Consider the following 27,289-nt stretch of genomic DNA (forward strand, 5'->3'; position numbering starts at 1 on the left):
CACTTCCTTACTTAAGGATCCCTTAAACTTACAAATCCCTCGGTGTAGCTCTACCTGATTTTAATTTGTATTACTTAGCGTCGCAGTTGTCCCAATTATACCATGTCGATAAAAAAGACGGAGAGCGTTTTTTGACCTTCTTGTGCCCCAGGTGCGTCCTGCCATCTGGAGACCCTCTGTCTGTCATACTCTGGGGGGGGGGGGGGGGGGTACGAGGTTCAGAGGAGAGTTTGGACCCTGGGTCACTTCTTTACCATTATAGTCGGGTCTGGGAGGTTGTTATGGACAGACTAGAGAGTTCTCCAATACATGACCTCACCCCCCTGTGGCACAATCTGGTCCTTCGGGAGTTCCTCTCGATCCCTGACCAGTCATTGTGGAGCGAAGGGGTATCTTCCTGCCATAACATATTTTGACAGCGAACGGTCTAAAAAAGGTTTGAGGATTTGCAGGATCAATTCTCTCTTCCCAACCACATGCATTATACAGGGAGTGCAGAATTATTAGGCAAATGAGTATTTTTGAGGATTAATTTTATTATTGAACAACCATGTTCTCAATGAACCCAAAAAACTTATTAATATCAAAGCTGACTATTTTTGGAAGTAGTTTTTAGTTTGTTTTTAGTTTTAGCTATTTTGGGGGGATATCTGTGTGTGCAGGTGACTATTACTGTGCATAATTATTAGGCAACTTAACAAAAATCAAATATACAGTATACCCATTTCAATTATTTATTTTTACCAGTGAAACCAATATAACATCTCAACATTCACAAATATACATTTCTGACATTCAAAAACAAAATAAAATCAAATCAGTGACCAATATAGCCACCTTTCTTTGCAAGGACACTCAAAAGGCTGCCATCCATGGATTCTGTCAGTGTTTTGATCTGTTCACCATCAACATTGCGTGCAGCAGCAACCACAGCCTCCCAGACACTGTTCAGAGAGGTGTACTGTTTTCCCTCCTTGTAAATCTCACATTTGATGACGGACCACAGGTTCTCAATGGGGTTCAGATCAGGTGAACAAGGAGGCCATGTCATTAGCTTTTCTTCTTTTATACCCTTTCTTGCCAGCCACGCTGTGGAGTACTTGGACGCGTGTGATGGAGCATTGTCCTGCATGAAAATCATGTTTTTCTTGAAGGATGCAGACTTCTTCACTGCTTGAAGAAGGTGTCTTCCAGAAACTGGCAGTAGGACTGGGAGTTGAGCTTGACTCCATCCTCAACCCGAAAAGGCCCCACAAGCTCATCTTTGATGATACCAGCCCAAACCAGCACTCCACCTCCACCTTGCTGGCATCTGAGTCGGACTGGAGCTCTCTGCCCTTTACCAATCCAGCCACGGGCCCATCCATCTGGCCCATCAAGACTCACTCTCATTTCATCAGTCCATAAAACCTTTGAAAAATCAGTCTTGAGATATTTCTTGGCCCAGTCTTGACGTTTCAGCTTGTGTGTCTTGTTCAGTGGTGGTCGTCTTTCAGCCTTTCTTACCTTGGCCATGTCTCTGAGTATTGCACACCTTGTGCTTTTGGGCACTCCAGTGATGTTGCAGCTCTGAAATATGGCCAAACTGGTGGCAAGTGGCATCTTGGCAGCTGCACGCTTGACTTTTCTCAGTTCATGGGCTGTTATTTTGCACCTTGGTTTTTCCACACGCTTCTTGCGACCCTGTTGACTATTTTGAATGAAATGCTTGATTGTTCGATGATCACGCTTCAGAAGCTTTGCAATTTTAAGAGTGCTGCATCCCTCTGCAAGATATCTCACTATTTTTGACTTTTCTGAGCCTGTCAAGTCCTTCTTTTGACCCATTTTGCCCAAGGAAAGGAAGCTGCCTAATAATTATGCACACCTGATATAGGGTGTTGATGTCATTAGACCACACCCCTTCTCATTACAGAGATGCACATCACCTAATATGCTTAATTGGTAGTAGGCTTTCGAGCCTATACAGCTTGGAGTAAGACAACATGCATAAAGAGGATGATGTGGTCAAAATACTAATTTGCCTAATAATTCTGCACTCCCTGTAGATACCTCCAGATCGGACTTGCGTACCGCTCTCAGTTCACGGGCGGTTCGCCCAGACCTGAACCTATCCCGGCTCATGAAATTATTAAGAGCACAGAGCCAAAACACCTAATCTCCATGTTCTACTCTACGAGCTCCACACGCCCCCTTCCACTGTGATTTCATATGCTCTTAAGGCTCGCTGGGAGCGAGATGTTGGAGCTGTGGAGGATGAAGAGTGGGAGGACGCGCTCGAGACCTGTCAGAAGGTTCCTTCCCCAGGTACTGACGCAGAAGTTTTGCCCACTCAGTCATAGCTTGCAACACCAGGGCAATAGTAAATACCTGCCCAAGTGCCGAACCAGCCACAGTGAACATATGGCGGGTCAAGGCCTCCGACCTCCTATCAGCCGGATCTGTAAATTACGGGGGACTCTTCAACCAGAATTACAGTGGCTTTATTCAACCTGAAAACTGGTGAGTCCATTAGAGGAGGAACCGTCTATTTTTTAATGAGGGAATCCTCATAAGGGTACCGCAAAACGCTAAGGGATTGCAAAAGTGCATTTTGGGACAATATTGTCAAAGAAAGCATGAAAGGGGAACGCCTTCGCTGCCTTGGAGGACCTGTGGGTGCAAAAGGTGACCCACACCTTTGATGCTGCGTTAGTCGCCATCTTTAAGGTTTGCCCCACTGATACAATCAGCACATCCACTAGCGCCTTTTCATGCGCGTCTAGAGGAGCAGAGGAATCATCCTCATTATCTGAGCACGCAGGGTGCATGAACGCAGACCCAGAAGGGTAACTCGCATCCGCGGAGACCGAATCAGATTCAGGATCTGATGAGACTGAGGAAGCAGGTGAAGGCGGGGGATGCTTCTTGCTAGCCTGTTTTTCCAGGACCAAATCTACCTTGGACACCAAGGACTTCAGGACTGCCGTGAGTGCAGTCAGTTGTCGACCCGGGACCCGGCAGCCTCTGAGAGGGGATCAGGTGGTGAAATATGCTCCAGGGACTCCATTATTAGAGAGGGGAACCCACACAAAAAAAAGTATCACACTGCAAGGGACACCCCACCACAAGGCCCAGCACAGAGCACGACCACAAAAAAACTCATCACCACCGATCAGGCACTTACAGCACCGAACTAACTGCACACCGTGCGGAGATCAGGAAGAGAAATATCCAGGGATCAGCCTTAGGTGACTCCCACTGCCGATCACTGCTCATCCGGCTTTAAAAACATGACTGCCGCTATTTTCAATGGGAAACCACAAGAAACTGGCCACTGAAGCTACACAAACTTGGCTGCGGATTTGTAGCATAAAAAGCTACAAGAAAATGGTGGCCTGCGTGACTCCCAGAGGAGGGGGGGGGGGGGGGGACTCCAGGAGCTCAAAAATGATCCCAACAGGAAGGGGGGCCCTGGAAGGCGCTCTTATCAGGCCCAGCCCCTTTCCAAAGTTCAATCGTCTGGTCACCGGCAGCACGCTCCCCACCCACCTTGCTCTCCAGCTCCCAAACCCGCTTGTCAGCGGGGAAGCCGATGCACGGGGCAGGCGCTCCGATTGCCGCCTGACACCCACGATCGTTCCCCGCTGAGAGAGAACAACGATCAGCTTTTGTAAACACAGCTGACCATTCTTATCCCTGGAAAGATCACAGAGCTCCTGTGATCCTTCTATATAGGAATACAGGTCTCTAATAATTTCAAAAGCCATTCCCCCCCACAGTTAGAAACACACCCCTAGGTACACATTTAACCCCTTGATCACCCACAGTGTTAACCCCTCCCCTGCCAGTGTCATTATTACAGTAACAGTGCATATTTTTTAGCACTGATTACTGTAGTAATGTCACTGGACCCCCCAAAAGGTGTAAAAAATATCAAACCAATCAAAATACGCTTATTGCAATTTTATTTTACCAAAAATATGTAGCAGAAAACAAATTGGCCTAAAAAGTTAAAATAAATTGATTTTTAAATTTTTTTGGGGGAATGTTATATAGCAGAAAGTGAAAAATATTGTTTTCTTTTTTCAGAATTGTCGCTCTTTTATTGTTTATAGCGCAAAAAATAAAAATCGCAGAGGTGATCAAATGCCACCAAAAGAAAGCTCTATTTGTGGGAAAAGAAGGACATCAGTTTATTTAGGTACAGTGTCGCATGACCGCGTAATTGTCTGTTAAAATAACGCAGTGCCGAATCGCAAAATAATATGGCCTGGTCATTAAGGGGGAAAATCTTCCGGTCCAGAAGTGGTTAAATGTACACCTAAATGAGATGGATGAGCAACAACTATGCAAACAGAACTTTGCCAACAGGCCCAACAACAAGGGTCAACCGGCCCAACAACTTGCAACCACATCCACAATGATGGGCTTGTATTGCTTTTTATTCTTGTACTAGACATTAAGCCCGTTAAATTAACGGGCGCTAGAACATATGTGGTCAAACATTTGTAAAAACAGACTTAGCAGTAAGTCCACGCGAGCGCGCACGCGCTGTGAGCCCGCGCACACCCGCCGCTTCAACAGTTTTGCCCGGCCGCCCGAAGTCTCTGCGCTCCAAGTCCCAACGGCTGTCCGTGGGGCACATGCGCAGTAGCGCAATCCCACAGACACAGGGCCTGGACGCAAAGACACTTGTACTTTATATGTATAGATTATTTAGTATACTTAGAACAGAAGGAGCTATATATATATATAATTTTTTTTAATACTAATATTTCATATTTGGTTTTTAATATGTATCTTTAGTATTTCGTTATATTTTGTATTTCTTAATTTCTTATTTTTTATTATCTATTTTTTATTATTATTATTTAGTATACTTAGAACAGATTACACGGCCGCTTTCCTGTCGGACAATGCCTCCCGCCTCCTCTCAGTCAGCTGTTCGCTATAATTATTCTTCCCGCACTGTCTCCCGTCGAAAAATGCATCTGACGGACTGCGCACGCGCAATAATGACGTCAACCCCAGCTGAGCGGAGCAGTCAGCTGGAGTGACATCATTTACCATGCATGCGCAGTCCGTCAGATGCATTTTTCGATGGGAGGTATTATCCGACAGGACACCAGCCGCCCGAAGTCTCTGCGATCCAAGTCCCAATGGCTGTCTGTGGGGCACATGCACAGTAGCGCAATCCCACGGACACAGGGACTGGACGCAGAGACACTTGGACTTTATATGTATATATATATATATATATATATACACACACACACACACATCTCTTACAGGAGTTCTAATTCTCCCACACTTTATTCAAAAACATATATATATATATATATATATATATATATATATATATATATATATATAATAATGTAGTGACAGTGGATCAGACGGGATACAATCTAATTGTACAAACTCTGCTCCATCTCCTGACATGGATGTAGAACCCATTGTACAGTGTATGGGGGACGGAGGGGATTGTAGTGTATGGGGGGGGGGGGAGAGGGAGGGGATTGTAGTTTATGGGGGAGGGAGGGGATTGTAGTGTATGGGGGAGGGAGAGGATTGTAGTGTATGGGTGGACGGAGGGGATTGTAGTGTATGGGGGGGAGATTATAGTGTATGGGGGAGGGGTTCTACAGTGTATGGGGGAGGGAGGGGATTGAAGCGTGGGGGGAGGGAGGGGATTGTAGCGTGGGGGGAGGGGATTGTAGTGTGTTGGGGGGGAGGGAGGGGATTGTAGTGTGTTGGGGGGGAGGGAGGGGGTTGTAGTGTGTTGGGGAAGGGAGGGGATTGTAGTGTATGGGGGAGGGAGGGGATTGTAGTGGGGGGGGGAGGGGATCGTAGTGTATGGGGGAAGGGAGGGGATCGTAGTGTATGGGGGAAGGGAGGGGATTGTAGTGTATGGGGGGAGGGAGGGGATTGTAGTGTATGGGGGAGGGAGGGGATTGTAGTGTATGGGGGGACGGAGGAGATTGTAGTGTATGGGGGGGGGGGAGATTATAGTGTATGGGGGAGGGGTTCTACAGTGTATGGGGGAGGGAGGGGATTGAAGCGTGGGGGGGGAGGGGATTGTAGTGTGTTGGGGGAGGGGATTGTAGTGTGTTGGGGAAGGGAGGGGATTGTAGTGTATGGGGAGGGGATTGTAGTGTATGGGGAAGGGAGGGGATTGTAGTGTTGATTGTAGTGTGGGGGGGGGGAGGGAGGGGATTGTAGTGTATGGGGGGAGGGGATTGTAGTGTATAGGGGTGAGGGGATTGTAGTGTATGGGGTGAGGGGATTATAGTGTATGGGGGAGGGGGGATTATAGTGTATGGGGGAGGGAGGGGATTGTAGTGTATGGGGGAGAGAGGGGATTATAGTGTAAGGGGGACGGAGGGGATTGTAGTGTATGGGGGGGGGGGGAGAGGGAGGGGATTGTAGTTTATGGGGGAGGGAGGGGATTGTAGTGTATGGGGGAGGGAGAGGATTGTAGTGTATGGGTGGACGGAGGGGATTGTAGTGTATGGGGGGGAGATTATAGTGTATGGGGGAGGGGTTCTACAGTGTATGGGGGAGGGAGGGGATTGAAGCGTGGGGGGAGGGAGGGGATTGTAGCGTGGGGGGAGGGAGGGGATTGTAGTGTGTTGGGGGGGAGGGAGGGGGTTGTAGTGTGTTGGGGAAGGGAGGGGATTGTAGTGTATGGGGGAGGGAGGGGATTGTAGTGGGGGGGGGGAGGGGATCGTAGTGTATGGGGGAAGGGAGGGGATTGTAGTGTATGGGGGGAGGGAGGGGATTGTAGTGTATGGGGGAGGGAGGGGATTGTAGTGTATGGGGGGACGGAGGAGATTGTAGTGTATGGGGGGGGGGGAGATTATAGTGTATGGGGGAGGGGTTCTACAGTGTATGGGGGAGGGAGGGGATTGAAGCGTGGGGGGGAGGGGATTGTAGTGTGTTGGGGGAGGGGATTGTAGTGTGTTGGGGAAGGGAGGGGATTGTAGTGTATGGGGAGGGGATTGTAGTGTATGGGGAAGGGAGGGGATTGTAGTGTTGATTGTAGTGTGGGGGGGGAGGGAGGGGATTGTAGTGTATGGGGTGAGGGGATTGTAGTGTATGGGGTGAGGGGATTATAGTGTATGGGGGAGGGGGGATTATTGTGTATGGGGGAGGGAGGGGATTGTAGTGTATGGGGGAGAGAGGGGATTATAGTGTAAGGGGGAGGGAGGGGATTGTAGTGTGGGGGGGGGGAGAGGGGATTGTAGTGTAAGGGGGAGGGAGGGGATTGTAGTGTATGGGGGGAGGGGATTGTAGTGTATGGGGAGGGAGGGGATTGTAGTGTATGGGGGGATTGTAGTGTATGGAGGGGAGGGGATTGTAGTGTATGGGGGGGATTGAACGATAAATGTTGGGTTGGAGATTGGTGTGGGGGAGAGGAGATGTGAGGGCGGGAAATCAGAGAGGAGGGGAGCTCCTCACACACACACAGAACAGTGGATCATCCAATAGGAAAAGACCCCCAAATCCACCACCACCTCCCCTCCCCCGGCTGAGGGTCTAACCCCCCCTCCCCCTCACACAGAGGGGCGGCCTGGGACTCACCCTGGGGAAGTCGGTGACCCGGCACACACCGTACGGTAAGACAGCGGAGACGGACGGAGGAGTTCCGGGGTTCAGTCACCTCATAGCATTACATTTTCAAGGTCCGATGAAATTCTAAGACTTAGCGAACAGCTGATTGAGAGGAGGCGGGGCTGAGGTGGGACGCACACACCGCCGCGGGAAAATTGCTGTCACAGGCGAACCAAAGGTGCTGGAGACCCCAAAAAATTATCGTAGGTAGCCATGACACTCTCCTACAGCTGATAAAATTTGGGGTCTCGGGGATGAAAGGGCGCGGAGCAGTGACCCCGAGAACCGGGCCGTGACCTAACCGCGAGGTGACCAGGTTTAACATTGGAGTCTATGGCGGGGGGAGGCCCAGTTCTCGGGGTCACTGCTCCGCGCCCTTTCATCCCCGAAACCCCAAATTCAGCTGTAGGGGAGCGTCTTGGCCACCTGCGATACAATTTTTGGGTCTCCAGCACCTTTGGTTCGTCCGTGACAGCAATTTTCCCGCGGCGGTGTGTGCGTCCCAACGGCTGTCCGTGGGGCACATGCGCAGTAGCGCAATCCCACGGACACAGGGAAACTGGACGCAGGGACACATGGATTTTATTAATATAGATATGTTCCTAATCCTGTACATTAAAGGGTTGTACTCGGCATTTAGTGGCACTTAGACAGCTGTAAGGGGTGAAGCCTTTAAGAGGTGGTCAGCTAGATAATGAGTGACTTGGATGCTCTAATAAAGACAAAAGTAAAGGTGCTTTAACCTTCTGAATACTCAGGAAATGGAGGATAGGCCGAAAGCAACTGTGACAAACTGCAAATGGCTATATGCCACTGCAAAGAGCAGAAAGCGCTGATGCGGTGGATATATGGGAATATGCAGATAGACATCTTGTGTGTCTATGGATACCTGGTTTTTCTCCTGTCATAGGGGGTAATTGCAAACCCTGCGGATTCCATGCTGTGACCGCTGCCCCTCTCTGCCAATCTCTTCTGTAGCTTCCCTTACCCCATCACATAAAATTCAAAATACTAAGCACAACATACAAGGCCATCCACAATATCGCCCCTCGCTACATCACCAAGCTCATCTGCAGTTATCACCTATATCGCCCTCTATGCTCCTCCCAAGATCTCCTGCTCTCTAGCTCCCTTGTTACCTCCTCCCATGCTCGCCTTCAGGGTTTCTCCAGAGCCTCCCCCATCCTCGAGTATGTCCAGTCAGTTCCTACCCTGTCTGCCTTTAGGCAATCCTTGAAAACTTTCTTATTCAGGGAAGCCTATCCCACCTCCACTGATTACTGTACTTGAGTCACCTCCATCAGATCATCCCCTGCACTTATTACCTTTTGTATTACCTCCCCCTTACTTTAGATTGTAAGCTCCATGAGCAGGGCCCTCCAATTACTTCTGTATTGCACTATATTGTACATTTACTGTCCCCCTTTATATTGAACTATATTGTACATGTACTGTCCCCCTTTATATTGTAACGGTGCTGCGTAAACGGTTAGTGCTATATAAATCCTGTATAATAATAATAATATATTGAAGGAAGTTCTTCTGAGAAGCACATGTTTATTTGTCGGTTTGGGATACTTATTGGATTGCAACATATTTGACCTATCTTTAACTTCTTCAGATCCGCGCTATAGCCGAAGTACGGCTACAGCGCGGACTCGAATTTCCGGGAGGCCGTCTTTATACGGCCTCCCAGAGACAGGCTTCCCGCGCGCTCCCGCGAGCGCGCATCGGGGAAAATCTGTGTCGGCTGTGTCCCTTGGACACAGCCAATCACAGATCGTGGTAAATGGCCAATCAAAGCGGCCATTTACCACGTGATCGGCCCATGCAATGAGGGATGATCTCATATGTAAACATATGAGATCATCTCTCATCGCCAGCTCTCCTTCCTCACACAGAGACTGCAGTGTGAGGAAGGAGCAGAGCCGATCAGCCGTTCGGGGACACAGACAAATGTAATCAGGGCACTGATCACCAGTGCCCTGATTACAACAGAGGTAAATAAAATACAATGTGCTCACCATCAGTGCCCACAGTGCCCTCCATCAGTGCCCCCCATCAGTGCCCATAGTGCTGCCAGTCAGTGCTCATCAGTGCCTGCTCATCTAGGCACTGATGAGCACTGACTGGCAGCACTATGGGCACTGAGTGTGGGCACTGATGGTGCTGCCCATCAGTGCCGCCCATCAGTGCTCATCAGTGCCACCCGTCAGTGCCCAGCAGTGCCACCTCTCAGTGCCCAGCAGTGCCACCTCTCAGTGCCCAGCAGTGTCACCTCTCAGTGCCCAGCAGTGCCACCTATCAGTGCTCATCAGAGCCGCCTATCAGTGCTCATCAGTGCGGCATATTAGTACCTCCTCATCAGTGCCACCTCATCAGTGCCCATAAGTGCCACCTCATCAGTGCCCATAAGTGCCACCTCATCAGTGCCCATCAGTGCAGCTCATCAGTGCCGCCTCATAAGCGCACATCAGTGAAGGAGAAAAATTTATTTATTTTCAAAATTTACTGACAGAAAATAAGAAAAACTTTTTTTTTTTCAAAATTTTCTGTATTTTTTCTTTTTTTTTTGTAAGAAATAAAAAACCCAGAGCTGATTAAATACCACCAAAAGAAAGCTCCATTTGTGTGAAAAAAAAGATAAAAATTTCATATGGGTACAGTGTAGCATGACCATGCAATTGTCATTCAAAGCGTGAGAGCACTGAAAGCTGAAAATTGGCCTGGATAGGAAGGGGGTGAAAGTGCCCGGTAGGCAAGTGGTTAACTTGAAGGCCAGACTTCCGTGCGAGTGTTAATCCCATTAGTGGTGGGTTCACAAGGTATCTCTTTATGGATGATTTCCAACACTTCATGTGGCAATTATTGAAAGTTTTGGACAGTTGTTCATGAGCTTTCTTGTAACAATTCATTTTATTCACAGCTAATTCAGTTTTTAGTTATTTTAGCGGTGCCTTTATTTTTGTGTTTTTCCAATTATAATTTTATTTCAGGTACCTGCTTATTAGTAGTTTGTTTTGGAGTGTACAGAGTGTTTGGGATATGCCCTAATCTGCAGCAACTAATACATCACCTTAGATCTACCATATACAGCCTAAACTGAGCTATCAATGTAATTAATTTTAACAGTGCTAGCAGTTATAGAAATATTAAACGCAGGCGCATGAATTAGCAGGTCACCAAATAATTTATCTGCACTGTGAACAACAACTGAAAATTATTGGTCAGAGTAAGCCTGTTCCATGATACAGTAAAATAAATATAGGTTTTAAACACAGCATTAAACAGGCCAAACACCATTAAACACAGCCAATTCATCATGCATTGGGAGACAACAGAAAATCTTACAACTGGTAACGTAGGTAGTTCTTCCTGTGTATATGATTGCAAGCTCCCTCTTCTGCTGGAATTCACCTTTACAAAATACATTTAAAATGTGATGAACATGAAAGATGAAAATCTATGAAAAAAATCTAATCATGGGTGTAATATTCCTGAAATAAAATTCTGCCATATATCCAGAAAGTTCTATAATACTTCCTATAGAAAAAGAACAAGACATTAAATTTTATATACAAAATATACTTTAATTTCTGGTGTCCTTCACCAGATGTCGCAAGGAAATTTCAGCTCTTGGGAGGTTCACACAATGCCTTCACATGTCCATCCCATCCGCTCTGCCCTGGGTAGTTGGAAAACCCCACTAGGCTTCTCTTGTCCAAATATATCAAATCAAAAGATGAACAGCAGAGCGATGCAAATGCAAGCATGTGGCCAGTGGATGAACAGCATGGATAACTATGGTTTTGCAGCAGCATATCTAGCAAATGACAAACAAATTAAACTTGACTCCACTAAGTTCCTGGGGTCCCTCTAACTACTTCGCTCTGACATCGGTACACCCCTATGGATCAGTGCGTTTTAAACATTTTTGTTGTTTATTCTGGAATAACTTTACTTATATATTACTTTTTTTTTTAACAAGTAAGGATTTTTTTTGTAAGCCGTAGAAAAAGAAAACTAAAAATAAAACATTTCTTTTTTGACCAGTGTTAGTTTAAACAAAGTAAGGTCACTGTACATAAATAGCATACATTTTATTCTATAGATTGTATGGTTTAAATTGACACTAACATTATGATTCTGGCACAAAAAATTGCAAAATGATCTATAAATAAAGTTTTTTTCAGTTTTATACTTTTTTTTTTAAATGTGACACTAAAATAAAATTAAAATCATTTTTCAGTGATCTTTTAAAACATTTACAAAGACTGTAGTTGCTGACTTTTTTTCTAAAAACACTCACCTGTCCCAGGATCCAGCACTGTCCTCAACCGGCTGGTTTCTTCACTGCGTTTCAGTCCCTGGCATACTATCTGCGCTATCGAAATGGTCCCCAAGCTTTTTGGGACTCGTGAAGTGTTCCAAAAGGCTGCGGGGGAAGGAAGGAGGGCCGAACTTCCACTCGGATCGCTGTCGCGATCTAACCTGAAGTGAGGAAGCAGGTACCCGTCAAGACCAGGTACACCCCCCCCCCCCTCAAAAAAATTATGGGCCTGAATGTGAAGGGGGGGTGAAGTGTCACTTAAATTACCAAAGCACAAAAATGAAATATTAATGGTACAAAAAAAAAAACAAAAGCAAAAAAAAAAAAACAGCAGGAAAGTAATTGTTGAATAGAAAAGGGGAAGGAGGAGTTCATAAGGGCTGATTAGGTTAAACTAAGGCTTATCAAGGGGTTAACTAGAGACACGTAAAACAGTGCCTTGCGAAAGTATTCGGCCCCCTTAAACTTTGTGACCTTTTGCCACATTTCAGGCTTCAAACATAAAGATACAAAACTGTAATTTTTTGTGAAGAATCAACAACAAGTGGGACACAATCATGAAGTAAAACAAAATTTATTGGATATTTCAAACTTTTTTAACAAATAAAAAACTGAAAAATTGGGCGTGCAAAATTATTCAGCCCCTTTACTTTCAGTGCAGCAAACTCTCTCCAGAAGTTCAGTGAGGATCTCTGAAAGATCCAATGTTGACCTAAATGACTAATGATGATAAATAGAATCCACCTGTGTGTAATCAAGTCTCCGTATAAATGCACCTGCACTGTGATAGCCTCAGAGGTCCTTTTAAAGCGCAGAGAGCATCATGAAGAACAAGGAACACACCAGGCAGGTCCAAGGTACTGTTGTGGAGAAGTTTAAAGCTGGATTTGGATACAAAAATATTTCCCAAGCTTTAAACATCCCAAGGAGCACTGTGCAAGCGATAATATTGAAATGGCAGGAGTATCAGACCACTGCAAAACTACGAAGACCTGGCCGTCCCTCTAAACTTTCAGCTCATACAAGGAGAATACTGATCAGAGATGCAGCCAAGAGGCCCATGATCACTCTGGATGAACTGCAGAGATATACAGCTGAGGTGGGAGACTCTGTCCATAGGACAACAATCAGTCGTATACTGCACAAATCTGGCCTTTATGGAAGAGTGGCAAGAAGAAAGCCATTTCTTAAAGATATCCATAAAAAGTGTCGTTTAAAGTTTGCCACAAGCCACCTGGGAGACACACCAAACATGTGGAAGAAGGTGCTCTGGTCAGATGAAACCAAAATCGAACTTTTTGGCAACAATGCAAAACTTAAAGCAACACAGCTCATCACCCTGAACACACCATCCCCCCTGTCAAACATGGTGGTGGCAGCATCATGGTTTGGGCCTGCTTTTCTTCAGCAGGGACAGGGATGATGGTTAAAATTGATGGGAAGATGGATGGAGCCAAATACAGGACCATTCTGGAAGAAAACCTGATGGAGTCTGCAAAAGACCTGAGACTGGGACGGAGATTTGTCTTCCAACAAGACAATGATCCAAAACATAAAGCAAAATCTACAATGAAATGGTTCACAAATAAACATATCCAGGTGTTAGAATGGCCAAGTCAAAGTGCAGACCTGAATCCAATCGAGAATCTGTGAAAAGAAATGAAAACTGCTGTTCAAACGCTCTCCATCCAACCTCACTGAGCTCTAGCTGTTTTGCAAGGAGGAAAGGGCAAAAATTTCAGTCTCTCGATGTGCAAAACTGATGGAGACATACCTCAAGCGACTTACAGCTGTAATCGCAACAAAAGGTGGCACTACAAAGTATTAACTTAAGGGGGCTGAATAATTTTGCATGCCCAATTTTTATTTGTTAAAAAATTTTGAAATATCCAATAAATTTCGTTCCACTTCATGATTGTGTCCCACTTGTTGATTCTTCACAAAAAAAATGGATTTTTGTAAAATCTTACCGTAAAATCCTTTTCTCTTAAGCTGATTGACAGACGTAGTCCTCGTTGATTAACAACTCGGGTTATACTGCCCTCTACAGGAGTAGGACTAGACAGGAAAGAAAACATTCTGGCTACACCTTAGGGGCAGTCCCAGAGGGTATATCCTCTCTCTCTCTGCTACAGCAAATCAGTTATGTCACAAAGCAGTGTTTAGAGAATTTAACCCAACCCAACTCAAAAACAGAGGGGCGGGTACTACGTCTGTCAATGAGCTTAAGAGAAAAGGATTTTACGGTAAGATTTTACAAAAATCCATTTTTCTCTGTCGCTCATTGACAGACGTAGTCCTCGTTGATTAATAACAACTCGGGACGTCCCAAAGCAGTACCACAAATGAGGGGTGGGAAAATGGAAATCAAAATCCAATCTAGAAGGCCCAACCGGTGCCAACTAGAAGTTTTAAAGGCTCATCAATCACACGATGAGACTCAACTGAAATTCCAACGGAAAAAAACCCTCGAGGTAGACCACCGGTCTCCTCAAATTGCGGCCTGCAAAACCTTGCGGCCAAATGAGGCATCCGCCGATGCCATCACATCAACTTTATAAAGTTTCGTAAAGGTATGTACCGACGACCAGGTGGCCGCCTTGCACACCTGGACCACTGACGCCTGATGGCGGTAGGCCCAGGAAGTACTGAGCGCTCGAGTAGAGTGCGCCTTAACAGGGAACGACCCTTAATAGAATAAGCCCGTACCACCGTCTGTCTAATCCATTTGGAGATAGTCGCGGCAGATGCAGGCAACCCCTTTCTGGGGCCATCCGTGATCACAAAAAGTGAATCCGTCTTACGGAATGATTCCGTAGCCTTCAGGTATACCCTGATTGCCCGAACCACATCCAAGGAATGCAACGCATATTCCCGAGGATGATTGGGCTGAGGACACAAGGAAGGTAGCACAATATCTTCATTCAGATGAAAGTCTGAAACCACCTTAGGAAGAAAGGATGGCTTCGGATGAAGAACTACCTTATCCCTATGAACCACTAGATATGGGGAATGGCATGATAATGCAGCCAGTTCTGACACCCTGCGTGCAGAAGTGATAGCCACCAAGAAGGCCACCTTCTGGGATAATGTAAGCAAGGGAATCTCCCTGATATTTTCAAAGGGAGGTTTCTGCAGAACCGACAAAAACAAATTAAGATCCCAAGGTGGTAAGGGCGCGCGGACTGGCGGAGCCAAGTGCCGCACCCCCTGGATGAAATTCCGCACCAGGGAATGAGTAGCCAAAGGCTTCTGAAAGAAGATTGCTAATGCTGAAACCTGACCCTTGATGGTGCTCAAGGATAGTTTCTGCTCAACCCCCTTTTGCAGAAAAGCCAAGATTCGGGTCACCGAAAACGTACGTGGGGGAAATCCCAAAGATTCACACCACGCAATATAAGTCTTCCATGTGCGATAGTAGACTTTGCTGGAAGTCGCTTTCCTTGCTTTAATTAGAGTAGGAATAACTGAAGCTGACAACCCTCTGCCCTTCAGTACCTGGGTCTCAATGGCCAGGCCATTAAAACCAGCGACTGTGAAGCACGATGGAAGATCGGTCCTTGAGACCGCAGATCCACCCTGAGAGGAGGTCTCCAAGGAGCGTTCGCGACTAGCATGTCCAAGTCGGCCTGACCGGCCTGACGAGGCTAGCCTAGAATTTCCAGGATAACTGGAGTTCCCTCCATCTCTATCCTGCGGAGAAATCTCAGCAGCAACTTGAGAGGGGGGAAGACGTATAGTAGCTGATACTGCCTTTGTAGGCCGTTCAGCGCGTCTGCTGCGTCCGCTAGAGGATCGCGGGCGCGCGTTACCAACCTTCGCGCCTTCCTGTTGAGCCGATATGCCAACAGATCCACCTCCGGGATGCTCTGATGAAGACACAGATGGTGAAATCCTTGGTGATCGACCTAAGTCATCACCCTGATATTGTCTGACTGGATCCGAACCAGGCTGCCCTAGAGCTGCTTGGTCCAGGCAATCCGACAAAGTCTGATCGCTCTCTGTTCCCACACATTTATCAGAAACTTGATTCTTATCAGGAGTGATGATTTCTCCTGGTTGAGCATTAGAGACCGAAGTCACCAGACTAGAGGCTCCTTGGTCTGTTTGCTCAACCGGATCCGACTCCTGTAGGGAACTAATCTTTGGACTAATCTTTGGAAAAGGTAAAGAAAATGATCTGTTCAGGGAACGGGAACTACCGCTCCCTGTAGCACCTAAATGTTGGAAGGGAAGAATCGCACCGGTAGCAGTGATCGATACTCGATCTTGTGTCCTGATCGTATGATCTCCTGAACCCCTTAGTCCGAGATTCAGGAAGGCTCTAGCTCTGAATGCCGGTGAAGACGTCCCTCCACCCTCAAGCCGGGTGGGGGTGCACCTTCAGGCTGTATTAGCCTTAACTTCAGGTTTGGCTGAGTCGGCCTTTTGTTTGCCCGACCAGCGCCTCTTGAACCCTCCTAGAGGGGCTTTGCCTTTCCCGCTCGCCCCAGCGGAGCGAACAAACCCTTTATGAGCGGCAAAGAAAGGTCCACGCTTGTTACGAGGTCCTTTAGCTTTAGCAGCCTCGGGCAAAAAAGTGCTCTTGCCCCCAGTGACATCCTTAGTGATCTCATCTAGGGTGGCCCCGAATAGGCGATTCCCCTGAAAGGGGAGATTCGCCAAGGCTTTTTTGAAACCTAGATCCGCTGACCAGCATTTTAACCACAGCACACGTCTGATAATTACCGCTGACATAGATGCATGCCCTAACAAGGGGGTGGCATCCAGGGCTGCGTCACAGACAAACTGCAGTCCTTGTATAATTTGTTCCATCAAATCAGATGCTGCCGGGGGGATACCTTTCCCCTTTAGGTCATGGCGTACCAATCTTGCCCATTCCGTTAATGTCTGTGAAACTAAATCAATGACAATCACTGGTCTAAAGGCTGACCCTATCAGGGAAAAAATAGTGCGGGACTCCGCTTCCATCTTCCGATCCACCGGATCCTTAAAGGACGGAGCGTCCTCCAACGGGATAACAGTGGCTTTATTCAGTCTGGAAATAGGTGGATCCACCACTGGTGGTACCGTCCATTTCTTAATGAGGGATTCCTCAAACGGATAGCGTCTAGCAATGCGCTTGGAAACAGTAAAGGTACGTTTTGAATGATCCCATTCCTCTTTAATTTTATTACCAAAACATTTGGATAAGGGAAAAACCTTCGCCGTCTTGGTAGGTTTACTAGTACCAAAGGGAATTTCTATCTCAGTTGCCTCTGCCCGTAAAACCTCAAGTCTTAAGGTTTCCCGGACCGCCACAACTAGTGCGTCCACCAATGCTTCTTCTTGTGCTATGGCGGAGGCAGGAACGTCCTCCTCACTGTCTGAGGGAACTTTACCTGAGACAACAGCCCCTGCAGAGGGACCTGCAGCTGCAATGACCATCTCAGAATCTGAAGTATCAGATGAAATAGGGGTAGGCGGGGGTCGCTTTCTTGACCCCCGTCCCTGACAGGCCATCTCCACCCGAGACACCAAAGACTCCAAAACTGCTGTGAATGCATCCATACTCTGTGAACTGGAGGGTCCTGCGGCCACTTCGAGGGGAACAGGTGGGGGTACCTGTGTGGCAGGGTCCATGATTATTCCAGACACTTGCCGGACACAGCGCCCCTCAGTGTTACCTGCTTAGGGACCCCTACAGAGCGAGAGACCCCAAGGCTCACCACTTGATGCTCAGAAGTTTCAATACAACCTGTTCCAGCACTGTCTATTACAGACAGGAAGTCTTTGGCTGGCTTTCCCGGGTAAAAGGAGGCGGCTCCGCCCCTTTGCACGCCTTCCGGCGCCTCCCCATAGCTCCTCGAGGTGTTTGGTCACCTCAAACATGGCCGCCCCCATGCTGGAGACACGAGGCTACGCCGGGTAAAAGGAGGCGGCTCCGCCCCTTTACACGCCTTCCGGCGCCTCCCCATAGCTCCTCGAGGAGTTTGGTCACCTCAAACATGGCCGCCCCCATGCTGGAGACACGAGGCTACGCCAATATGGCGGCCTCGTGCGATCTGCAAGACAATGGCGGTGGCCTGTGTAAGATAGCGGCGGCTAGCAGCGGCCTGCGGGATGTCTATGTTCGGCCTGCGGGAGTATCTCGGCCCCACAACCTTCACCCTGAATGGTGATAAGCCTGACCGGCGGTATAGGACCCTGGCGGGCCGCATGCGGTCCGTGGCTGTCGGGAGGCAGCCCTCTGTCCTTCCGAAGTGACCATTTGCTGGAGGAATGGCGATCTGGACTGCAGTGACTCAGGCATAGGCATCGCCTATGTATACCTCTGACAGGTAGGATACCTTTTACTTCAATAGTAATGCCCTTTATAGTACTGCCACTGACTTCAGTCACCCTTAAAGTTTTGCAATGAACTTAGATAGTCAGCTCCCAAACCAAGCCTCCTGGTTTCTGTTCACAAAAAAATCACACTCAAATTGGGGGATCTGTGACCTGTTATAGGATAGAGGCCCATCCTACCATTCCAGAGAGGGGCCCGCGTCTACCACAAACCCGACAGGGGGGGAGGGGGAACATACTACTCACCATACCGGAACCAGGCGGGCGCCCATTCCTGACAGAACCCCTCTCCACCGGGGTGGGGGGGCTGTCGACCAATACGGACGCCGTGACTCTGTTGGTCGTTGGCGTTCAGGCGAGACGTTTAACTCGCAGGGTCAGTCCCCGTCCAGTGGGACTATGTCGCGGCCGACCCAGCGCGGAGCTATGGCCTGCACGCGCTCGTAGGCTGAACTGGGGTGACCACTGGATCTCAACATCCAGCCCGTCGCCCAGTTACAGCTTTCTTGCTTGAAGATCTCACAGGAACACTGGAGAAAAAAGCTGTCTAAAAAAAAAAAATCTTTCTAAGAAAAATTCCTGCCAGGACCGAAGATCCTAGAAAGGCATCTAGGTCCTTACTCCTAACTAGACAGAAAAAAACTGATTTGCTGTAGCAGAGAGAGAGAGGATATACCCTCTGGGACTGCCCCTAAGGTGTGGCCAGAATGTTTTCTTTCCTGTCTAGTCCTACTCCTGTAGAGGGCAGTATAACCCGAGTTGTTATTAATCAACGAGGACTACGTCTGTCAATGAGCGACAGAGAAATTACAGTTTTATATCTTTATGTTTGAAGCCAGAAATGTGGCAAAAGGTCGCAAAGTTCAAAGTTCGCTGCTACTTTCAGGTAATTAGATACTGGCAAAAGCTTTGCTGGGAACTGTCTACCTGTGCACCCATATAACCTCACCCACTCCACGAGGAGTCACTATTTTTTAGTAAGCAGTAAGGAAATCACAGAAGAGAGGAGGGATCTGTGTCCTATACTGTACTCCAAAATACTGTATATAATTTGCACATTGTACAGTACAAGACCCAGGAATTGATTCTTAGAACATGAGAAATATCGGAGCAAGAAATCAAGGAGTGGGCAACAAAAGAGCAAAAATTGCAGCAACAGGCCCACAGAAAGAACAGGAAAGGTCAACCATTCAAGCTGAACAGGTAAGAGCAGAAGCATCTTGTAAGACAAGCAGAGATCAGCAGAGACTCAAACAGCCAACTGTCCGAAAAGTTTTAAAAAACGTGAACAAAAAAAACAGACAGTGGCCCTGAGACCATTGAGAAGGGCTGATGCTAAATGCTATAAGAAACCAGATAACCCCAACCACTTGGGGGAATGGGTTTAAGGGAGGAGGGACTCGCTCCCTGAGACCAGAAGCCCTCGGAGAGGGCAAATTAAATGCCCAGCCAGATGGAAGAGGGGGGAGAAATCCCATAGAAGGACCACCTATGAGGAACAGATGAGGGGAATACTTAGCAAGCTGCCACAGAGTATAGTCCGGACCCCAGCCATGGGGAAAATCCTTACTGTTTGATATGCCTTCAAAGAAGGACACAGGGTTAGAGAATGCTATTCCCACAGAAAGCGATAAAAAGGGCCGTAGGATTCTAGTCAATGGAGAAAAGAATGTTTCAGTTTTACAAAAGGCCTTTATAAGGGAGTAACCCCTCACATGATAGTACAGAGTGTGGGAGGATCAATCCGTATGCCCCTGAGAAAGGGGGGGCACCCAACCCCAAGGTAGAATCATGCCTAACTGGTGAATATCAAAGGGAAAATGAGATGACTACTGCTTGACATTTTAGGCTGCAAGGAAGTGTAGGGAAAAAAAAGTCTGCCTTATGAAGCAGCAAGATTGGAATGTGTAGCAGAGAAAGAAACATTGGGAAGGAGAGCATAATAGGTTATTTGTGTTCTTCTTTGAAGGGCATAGTGTAAGAAAAATTTCAGGATGTCTTTGTTTAATGTGAATCAATTTGTAATAGACGTTCCTCTTCCCCCTTTTTGTCAAAGAATAAGAACAATTTTTAATGCAAATTTGGTTTTTGAGTAGGTTGAGTAGGTTCAGTGGGCCTAGAGGTGAGGAGTCTGCAACAAGCCAAAGGACTTGCAATAGAAGATGACTCTCCAAGGGGATGAATACATCTTATCTGCACAGTAGTGTATCGACCAGGCTTATAGACATAAGATTCTGTGCAAATGCAGAGAAAGTAAATGCATTCTTGAGATCTGAAGGGTCACATTCTTTATGGCATCTACACAGAAAAGCAGTGGCAAGGACAATTCAAATTCTGCAGCAAGATTTGTAAAAAAAAAAAGAAAAAAAAGAAAGAAAAAGTTCAATGTTTACTTTTCCAGTCCAGTTTTCCATGGTCTAAGCCAGGGATCCTCAAACTACGGCCCTCCAGCTGTTGTGGAACTACACATCCCATGAGGCATTGTAAAACTCTGACATTCACAGACATGACTAGGCATGATGGGAATTGTAGTTCCTGAACAGCTGGAGGGCCATAGTTTGAAGACCCCTGGTCTAAGCAGTTGACAAGCTGGCAATAACGAGAGTCTCCAGGCACCTATCAATTGAATCCTTAAGGAAGGAATACCATCAGTGGATACAGAAGAGTGATTCTTTACTGCAAGAATGGCTGGGTCCACAGTTGGAATAATCCATCTCTTTATAAGTGGGGTTAAACTTTGGAATGGATCAGATGTAGTGGCAGAAAAATCTGTTTTAGTCAGACAGGCTGCATGTTGTGTGTCGGAGGGAAAGCCCGATTTAGGGAGCTAGAGCGGTGTAGGTGTAAAACTTTGCTCCAGAACAAAGGAACTGTTATCAACCTCAGAGGCACTTGGCGTTTCTTCAGGTGCTTGCAGCGGAATCTTTGGTGTTTTTCCTATGTGCTTCTACTCCTAACTGTAACTCGCCATTGCTAAGTGAGGAACTTCCTTTGGGGGACATTTATGGAATTGATGTGGACTGAGGCAGTTCAGTGTTTCAGGTATGGAGGAATCACAATAAACCAGGTGCTAAGTATCTCGGCTCCTGACCTGTATAACACCCTGCAGCTAACTGACTTGTTGCACCACATAACAAGGTGAGCACTGAACACAGGATCCAATGTTCGGAGCAAGCATTACAGGCCCGTGCCAATGTTGTGCGGTCAAGGTATGGTTTCTAAGATGTATATTGTATTAACTGATCCAGTTAGTGTTAGTGAGCTATAAGGCAATAAGTATTCAGACCCTAAAAATAGTTTTTTTGACTAAACGTATAATCCATTTCTCTAAATTTAATTAACGGAAACCGCCCTTATCTTCTTGACCATTGGGTTATACTGCCCCCCTTTAGGAGTAGGACACTAGACAGGAAAAAGCTTGACAATGCCTATGGGGCAGTTCCAGGGGATATACTTACACTCTCAGCTATAGGCACTCAACAGAGGGCTGGGTGCCGTGTCCGTCAATGAACATCAGAGAAATGGTTTTTATGGTAAGTCAAAAATCCCATTTTCTCTTTCTGTTCCATTCGACCATTGGGACGTCCCAAAGCAGTGTCAAACATAAGGGGTGGGAACAGCAAGAAAAAATTCCCAAGGCTAAAGAGTAGCCAATCAGGTAACATGGAGCTCAACCATTAACAACTGGAGCTCATCTGAAAAAAAAAAAACAATACAGCCTCAAAGAAGACCAGGTCCTCTAAGCAGCAGGCTGCAAAACCTTGTGGCCAAAAGACGCATCCGCAGATGTCAACACATCCACCTTATAAAACTTTGTGAAAGTGTGCACAAAGGACCAGATGGCCACTTTGCAAACCTGCAGCACTGACGCCGGATGATGGAAAGCCCAGGAGGCACTAAGCACCTGAGTAGAGTGCGCCTTAACAGGGAAAATAGAAACCTGACCCTTAATTAAATAGGCCTGAATCACTGTCTGTCTGATCCATCTGGAAATGGTCGCAGCAGAGGCAGCCAACCCTTTGAGGTCCATCCGTGAGGACAAATAGTGAGTCTGACTTCCAAAAAGACTCCGTAGCTGCCAGGTACACCCTGATTGCCCGAACCACATCCAGGGAATGCAAGGCAATTTCCTTAGGATGTTTAGGCCTGGGACATAGGGAAGGCAACACAATATCTTCATGCAAATGGAATTCAGAGATGACCTTTGGAAGGAATGACGGACAGGGATGAAGAACCACCTTATCTCTGTGAGCCACCAGGTAAGGTGAATGACAAGACAACGCGCCAGCTCTGACACCCTGTGCACAGGAGAGTACTGGCCACCAAAAAGGCCACCTTCTGGGACAACGTAAGAAGGGGAACCTCCTGAAGACTTTCAAAGGATAGGTTTCTAAAGAAGTGAAAGCACCAAACTGAGGTCCCATGGTGGCAATGGAGACCACACTGGAGGAGCATAGTGATGAACTCCCTGAATAAAGGTACGCACAAAGGAATGTGTGACCAATGGACGTTGAAAGAAAACTGCTAGGGCTGAAACCTGGCCCTTGATGGCACTCAAGGACAGGCGCTGCTCAACCCCCCGTTGGAGGAAAGCCAATATCCGAGCCACCAAAAAGGAGCGAGGGTGAACCCCAAAAGATTCAGACCACGCAATGTACGTCTTCCAAGTACGATGGTAGATATTTGAGCCTTTAACACCATAGGAATCACCGATTTAGACAAACCTCTATCCTTCAGCACCTGGCTTTTAACAGCCAAGCCAATAAAGCCAGCGACTGTAAAGTAGGATGGAAGATTGGCCCTTGGGAAAGCAGATCCTCTCTCAGAGGAAGTCTCCAAGCAAGGAGCATCGGCGATCAGCTGTACCTGATTGGCGTGCCATGACTGGCGAGGCCAGTCTTGAGCCCCTAGACTGACCGGAATCCCTTCTGTCTCGATCCTGCACAGGAGTCTTGGCAGAAGTTTGAGAGGGGGAAGGCGCAAATCAGAAGATATCGACTCCAAGAAGCCACTAAGGTGTCTGTGGTGTCAGCTACAGGACCCTGAGCCCGTGCCACAAACCTCTGTATCTTCCTGTTGAGACGAGAGGCCAACAGGTCCACCTTGGGAGTATCCCATCAAAGACACAACTGATGAAATCCCTTCGGATGACGCGATCATTCCCCCCTGGTCCAACGCCTGTCAACTGAGATAATCCGCTTGCCAATTTTCCACCCCTGCTATATGTACAGCAGAAAGGCCTGGAACAAATCGTTGTGCCCACCTTAGAATACCGGCTACCTCCCAAGTTGCCAAGGCACTTCTTGTGCCCCCCTGGTGATTAACATAGGCCATGGCCGTGTTATTGTCCAACTGAATGCGTACCGGACACCCCTGAAGATGAAGTGTCCAATAATCCAGACAACGTTTAATCGCTCGGAGTTCCAGTACATTGATTGGCAGTCTTGACTCAAAGAATCCAGACACCTTAGAGCACAATCTGCACTGAGGACACCTCCCCACCCGGACAAGCTGACATCCGTGGTGACAACCATCCAGTACAGGGGAAGAAAGGATATTCCCTGTTCAAGTTCCCGGAGAATGAAGTCACCAGACCAGGGACCATCTCGTACCCCAGCTCAACAGGATCAAATTGTCTAGAGACTGAGGATTTTTATCCCATTTCTCCAGGATCTCTCTTTACAGAGATCTCATGTGGAACTGTGCAAACGGAATCACCTCAAAAAGGTAGACAGCATCAGGACCAGCACCCGCATGCAAGCCCAGAGGGATGACCATCTGCTGGACAACAGAAGCTGGATTGCCTCCTGCAAGTTCTGGAGTCCAGAGTCAGACCCAGATAGTCCAGTCTTGTGGACAAAACCAGGGCAGACTTCTGGAGGTTCAGAATCCAAACAAACTCCCTCAGAGTTAACAGAATAATCTCCAAGTTGTCCATCAGAGCAGTCAGAGACTCCGCACACAGAGGAAGATCGTCCAGGTACCCCAGTACTGTGATCCCCTGCTGACGCAACAATGCTAGTACTGGGGCTAACACTTTTGTGAAGACCCGAGGAGCGGAGCGAGACCAAAGGGTAACGCTACAAACTGATAATGCTCCTCGCCCACAGCAAAGTGGAGGAAGCGCTGGTGACCGGCACATATTGGAATGTGAAGGTAGGTGTGCTTGATGTTGATAGAAGCGAGAAAATCCCCCTTGATGTAGGGACGCCACTACCGTGCAAATGGACTCCATTCGGAACTTCTGTACCCACACAAATCAGTTTAGCACCTTGAGGTCCAAAATTGGACGTACTGTGCCTTCCTGGGAACTGTAAACAGGTTTGAGGGCCTAGATCCCTTGTCTTGAGACCCTGAGGGACAAAAAGGCCTCTCATGAGCTGAGAAGAATGGCCGCCGTCTACGACGGGGCCCCTTAGCCTTAGTAAACTGCAGAAGAAGAGTACTCTTCCCCCTGTAAGGCCCTTACTGATGTCATCCAAGGAAGCTCCAAAAGGCGATCCCCCACAAATGGGAGATCAGATAAGGCCTTCTTAGAAGTCTGATCCGCAGACAAGCATTTCAGCCAGATAATACGCCAAAGGACCACTGCTGAAACAGTCTGCAAATCAAAAAGAGCCGCATCCAAAGAGGCATCACAGACAAACTGTAGCTCCTAGACCAATTGATCTGCCAGCTCCACAAAGGCAGGGTGAAGCTGTTCCCCCTCCAGGTCCCGGTGTAAAAGTTTAGCCCACTCAGGCAGAGTTTGCGAAATCAGGGCAATAGTAAATACCGGCATAATTGCCGAACCAGCCACAGCGAACATATGGTGGGTCAGAGCCTCCGACCTCCTATCAGCCAGATCTTTAAAGGCTGGGGACTCTTCAACCGGAATTAAGGTGGCTTTATTTAACCTGGAAACCAGCAAGCTCACTACCGGTGGAACCGTCCATTTTTAGGCAGGGAATCCTCATAAGCATACTGCATCGCAAAACACTTAGTGACCACAAAAGTGCGTTTTGGATAACCCCACTGTTTAGTGACAATATTACCAAAGTAAGCGGGAAAGGTGAACGTTCTCACCACTTTGGAGGGCCTATGGGCGCCGGCGCCGGCGCCTCCGACGCAGCATCAGTCGCCTCCTCCATTTTCAAAGTTTCATACACTGACACAATTAGCGCATCCACCAATGCCTTTTCATGCGCGGCTAGAGGCGCAGAGGAATCATCCTCACTATCTGAGCACTCAGGGTGCATGGATGCAGACCCAGAAGGGTAACTCGCATCTGCGGTGGGCGAATAAGATTCAGCATCTGATGAGACAGATAAAGCAGATGGAGGCGGGGGACGCTTTTTGCTAGTCAATGTTCCCAAGACCAAATCCACCTTGGACACTAAGGACTCCAGGACTGCCGTCAGCGCAGTCAGGGATTGTTGGGACCAGGAGGGCCTGGCAGCCTCTAAGAGGAGAACAGGTGGGGAAATGTGCTCCAGGGACTCCAATGAAGAGGGTGACCCACACAAAAAAACAGAATTTTTGTAAGAACTTACCGTAAAATTCTTTTCTCTGAGCTACTACCATACCACATAAAAGGGTCTGTATACACAAAACTTACAAATACTTGAAAGATAAATCCTATAATAGCTCTTAGATTTCTTAGGAACTCTACGAGATCTCAGAATCCTAGGTCAATGCACACACTTACAATGTTTTGTTTTCCATGCTGCGTTCCTAGTTTGTCTTAAAGTGGAACTCTAGTCAGAAAATTAAGTCATGCTAGATAACTTTAGGCTGGGCCCTTTTGCAGCTATAGCTATGTAAAACGTCAAAAATAAGTGCCTATGCTGTTTAAAATCCAGTAATTCATTGTTTCACCTTGCTCTGCACATGCTCAGTTCTCCATTTTTAGGCACTTCAGAGTTTCTAGAGGCTGACGGCCTTAAAACGAAATTAAACCCTCCGATTCTTTACAGCCAAGGAAGCTGCTTCTGTTTGATCTGCAACTGCCATGTTGCTGCACGTGATCAGTTATGAAACCAGCCATTTGATGGTTTGACAGTTTGGTTGGGGACACAAGCAAATGTGAAAGTTTGCAATCCCAGCATTCCAGGACTGTAACTTTTTTGAAACCGTTTAAATTGAGGGGTATAGTTCCACTTTATAATTTACTGCTGTTCAGGGGCTCTGGGCTTCAGCAAAATGGCAGCCTCCAGCAAGAAGGAACAGGGACATTGCTGGAGGCAATTTATAGCACACACTAATTTTGGTAGTATAACGATTAGTTCAATCTTTGTTTATTAATAATAAGAAATAGAGCAGAACAAGAATATAAGGAACAAACCGATAAGTCAATCACAGTATACATCAGTAATCAGCAACAGAGGCAAGTCGCACAGTGAACCCTCCAGGCCTGTAGGGACTCAAGCGGAGAGGAGTGGTATATGAGTACTTGTCATAGCTTAGGAGGGTACACGTCATCATTGACAGAGAAACTAGTAACAACAGTGGTAAGAAACTCACTACAGCGGGTATAAAAAAAAAAAGGAGGTAGTCAAAGGTTGAGACCAGAGGTCAATAACAAGGCACTATGCCGGGTAATGTTGAGGAGCAATATGTGGAAACATCGGAAAGGCAACAGTCAAAGTCAATGACATATCTGCAGGGACAGAGAAAAAAGCAAAGGGCTGCAGCAGCAGAAGGAAAGGAGGAGAAAGATCAGTAAATGTAAGCAGGGGTGAGAGATCAGAAGGGGCTGCGTACATCCCACTATGTTCCACCGGCTCCAGGCAACACTGGAGCATCGATCCAGGACTTGAAGGCATCCGAACATCTGAACATGTCCCAGGACATCCACATGGCGGAGAACCGTTCCTACCTGCCCCCATCCCGTGCCAACAAATTCTCCATGTCTCTAATTGCATCCAACTCCAGGGTCCACTCCAGCCTAGAAGGTATATGGGTGGTTTTCCAATGTCTGGGGATCACAGCCCTGACAGCTGCCAAGAAGAACCTGAGAACATCCCTCTTAATTGAGCGTAAAGAACCAGGCACCAA

The 27,289-nt window shown here is 47.2% G+C and overlaps 1 protein-coding gene across 5 annotated transcripts in view; it reads right to left on the minus strand.

Moving 5' to 3' along the window:
* Nucleotides 1-27,289, minus strand: part of NEDD4 (NEDD4 E3 ubiquitin protein ligase) — a 519,020-nt gene that overhangs the window by 124,507 nt on the left and 367,224 nt on the right. For 4 of the 5 annotated variants that reach the window (XM_082253414.1, XM_082253413.1, XM_082253415.1 and 1 more), the window contains one exon: nucleotides 10,948-11,013. The exons of the other annotated variant lie outside the window; for it this stretch is intronic. In XM_082253414.1, the coding sequence (XP_082109540.1) occupies nucleotides 10,948-11,013 (66 nt within the window). The remainder of the gene's footprint in view (nucleotides 1-10,947; nucleotides 11,014-27,289) is intronic. 5 annotated transcript variants of the gene reach the window in all.

Source organism: Pelophylax lessonae, assembly GCF_965119305.1.
Source record: "Pelophylax lessonae genome assembly, chromosome: 4".
Classification (NCBI taxonomy): domain Eukaryota; kingdom Metazoa; phylum Chordata; class Amphibia; order Anura; family Ranidae; genus Pelophylax; species Pelophylax lessonae.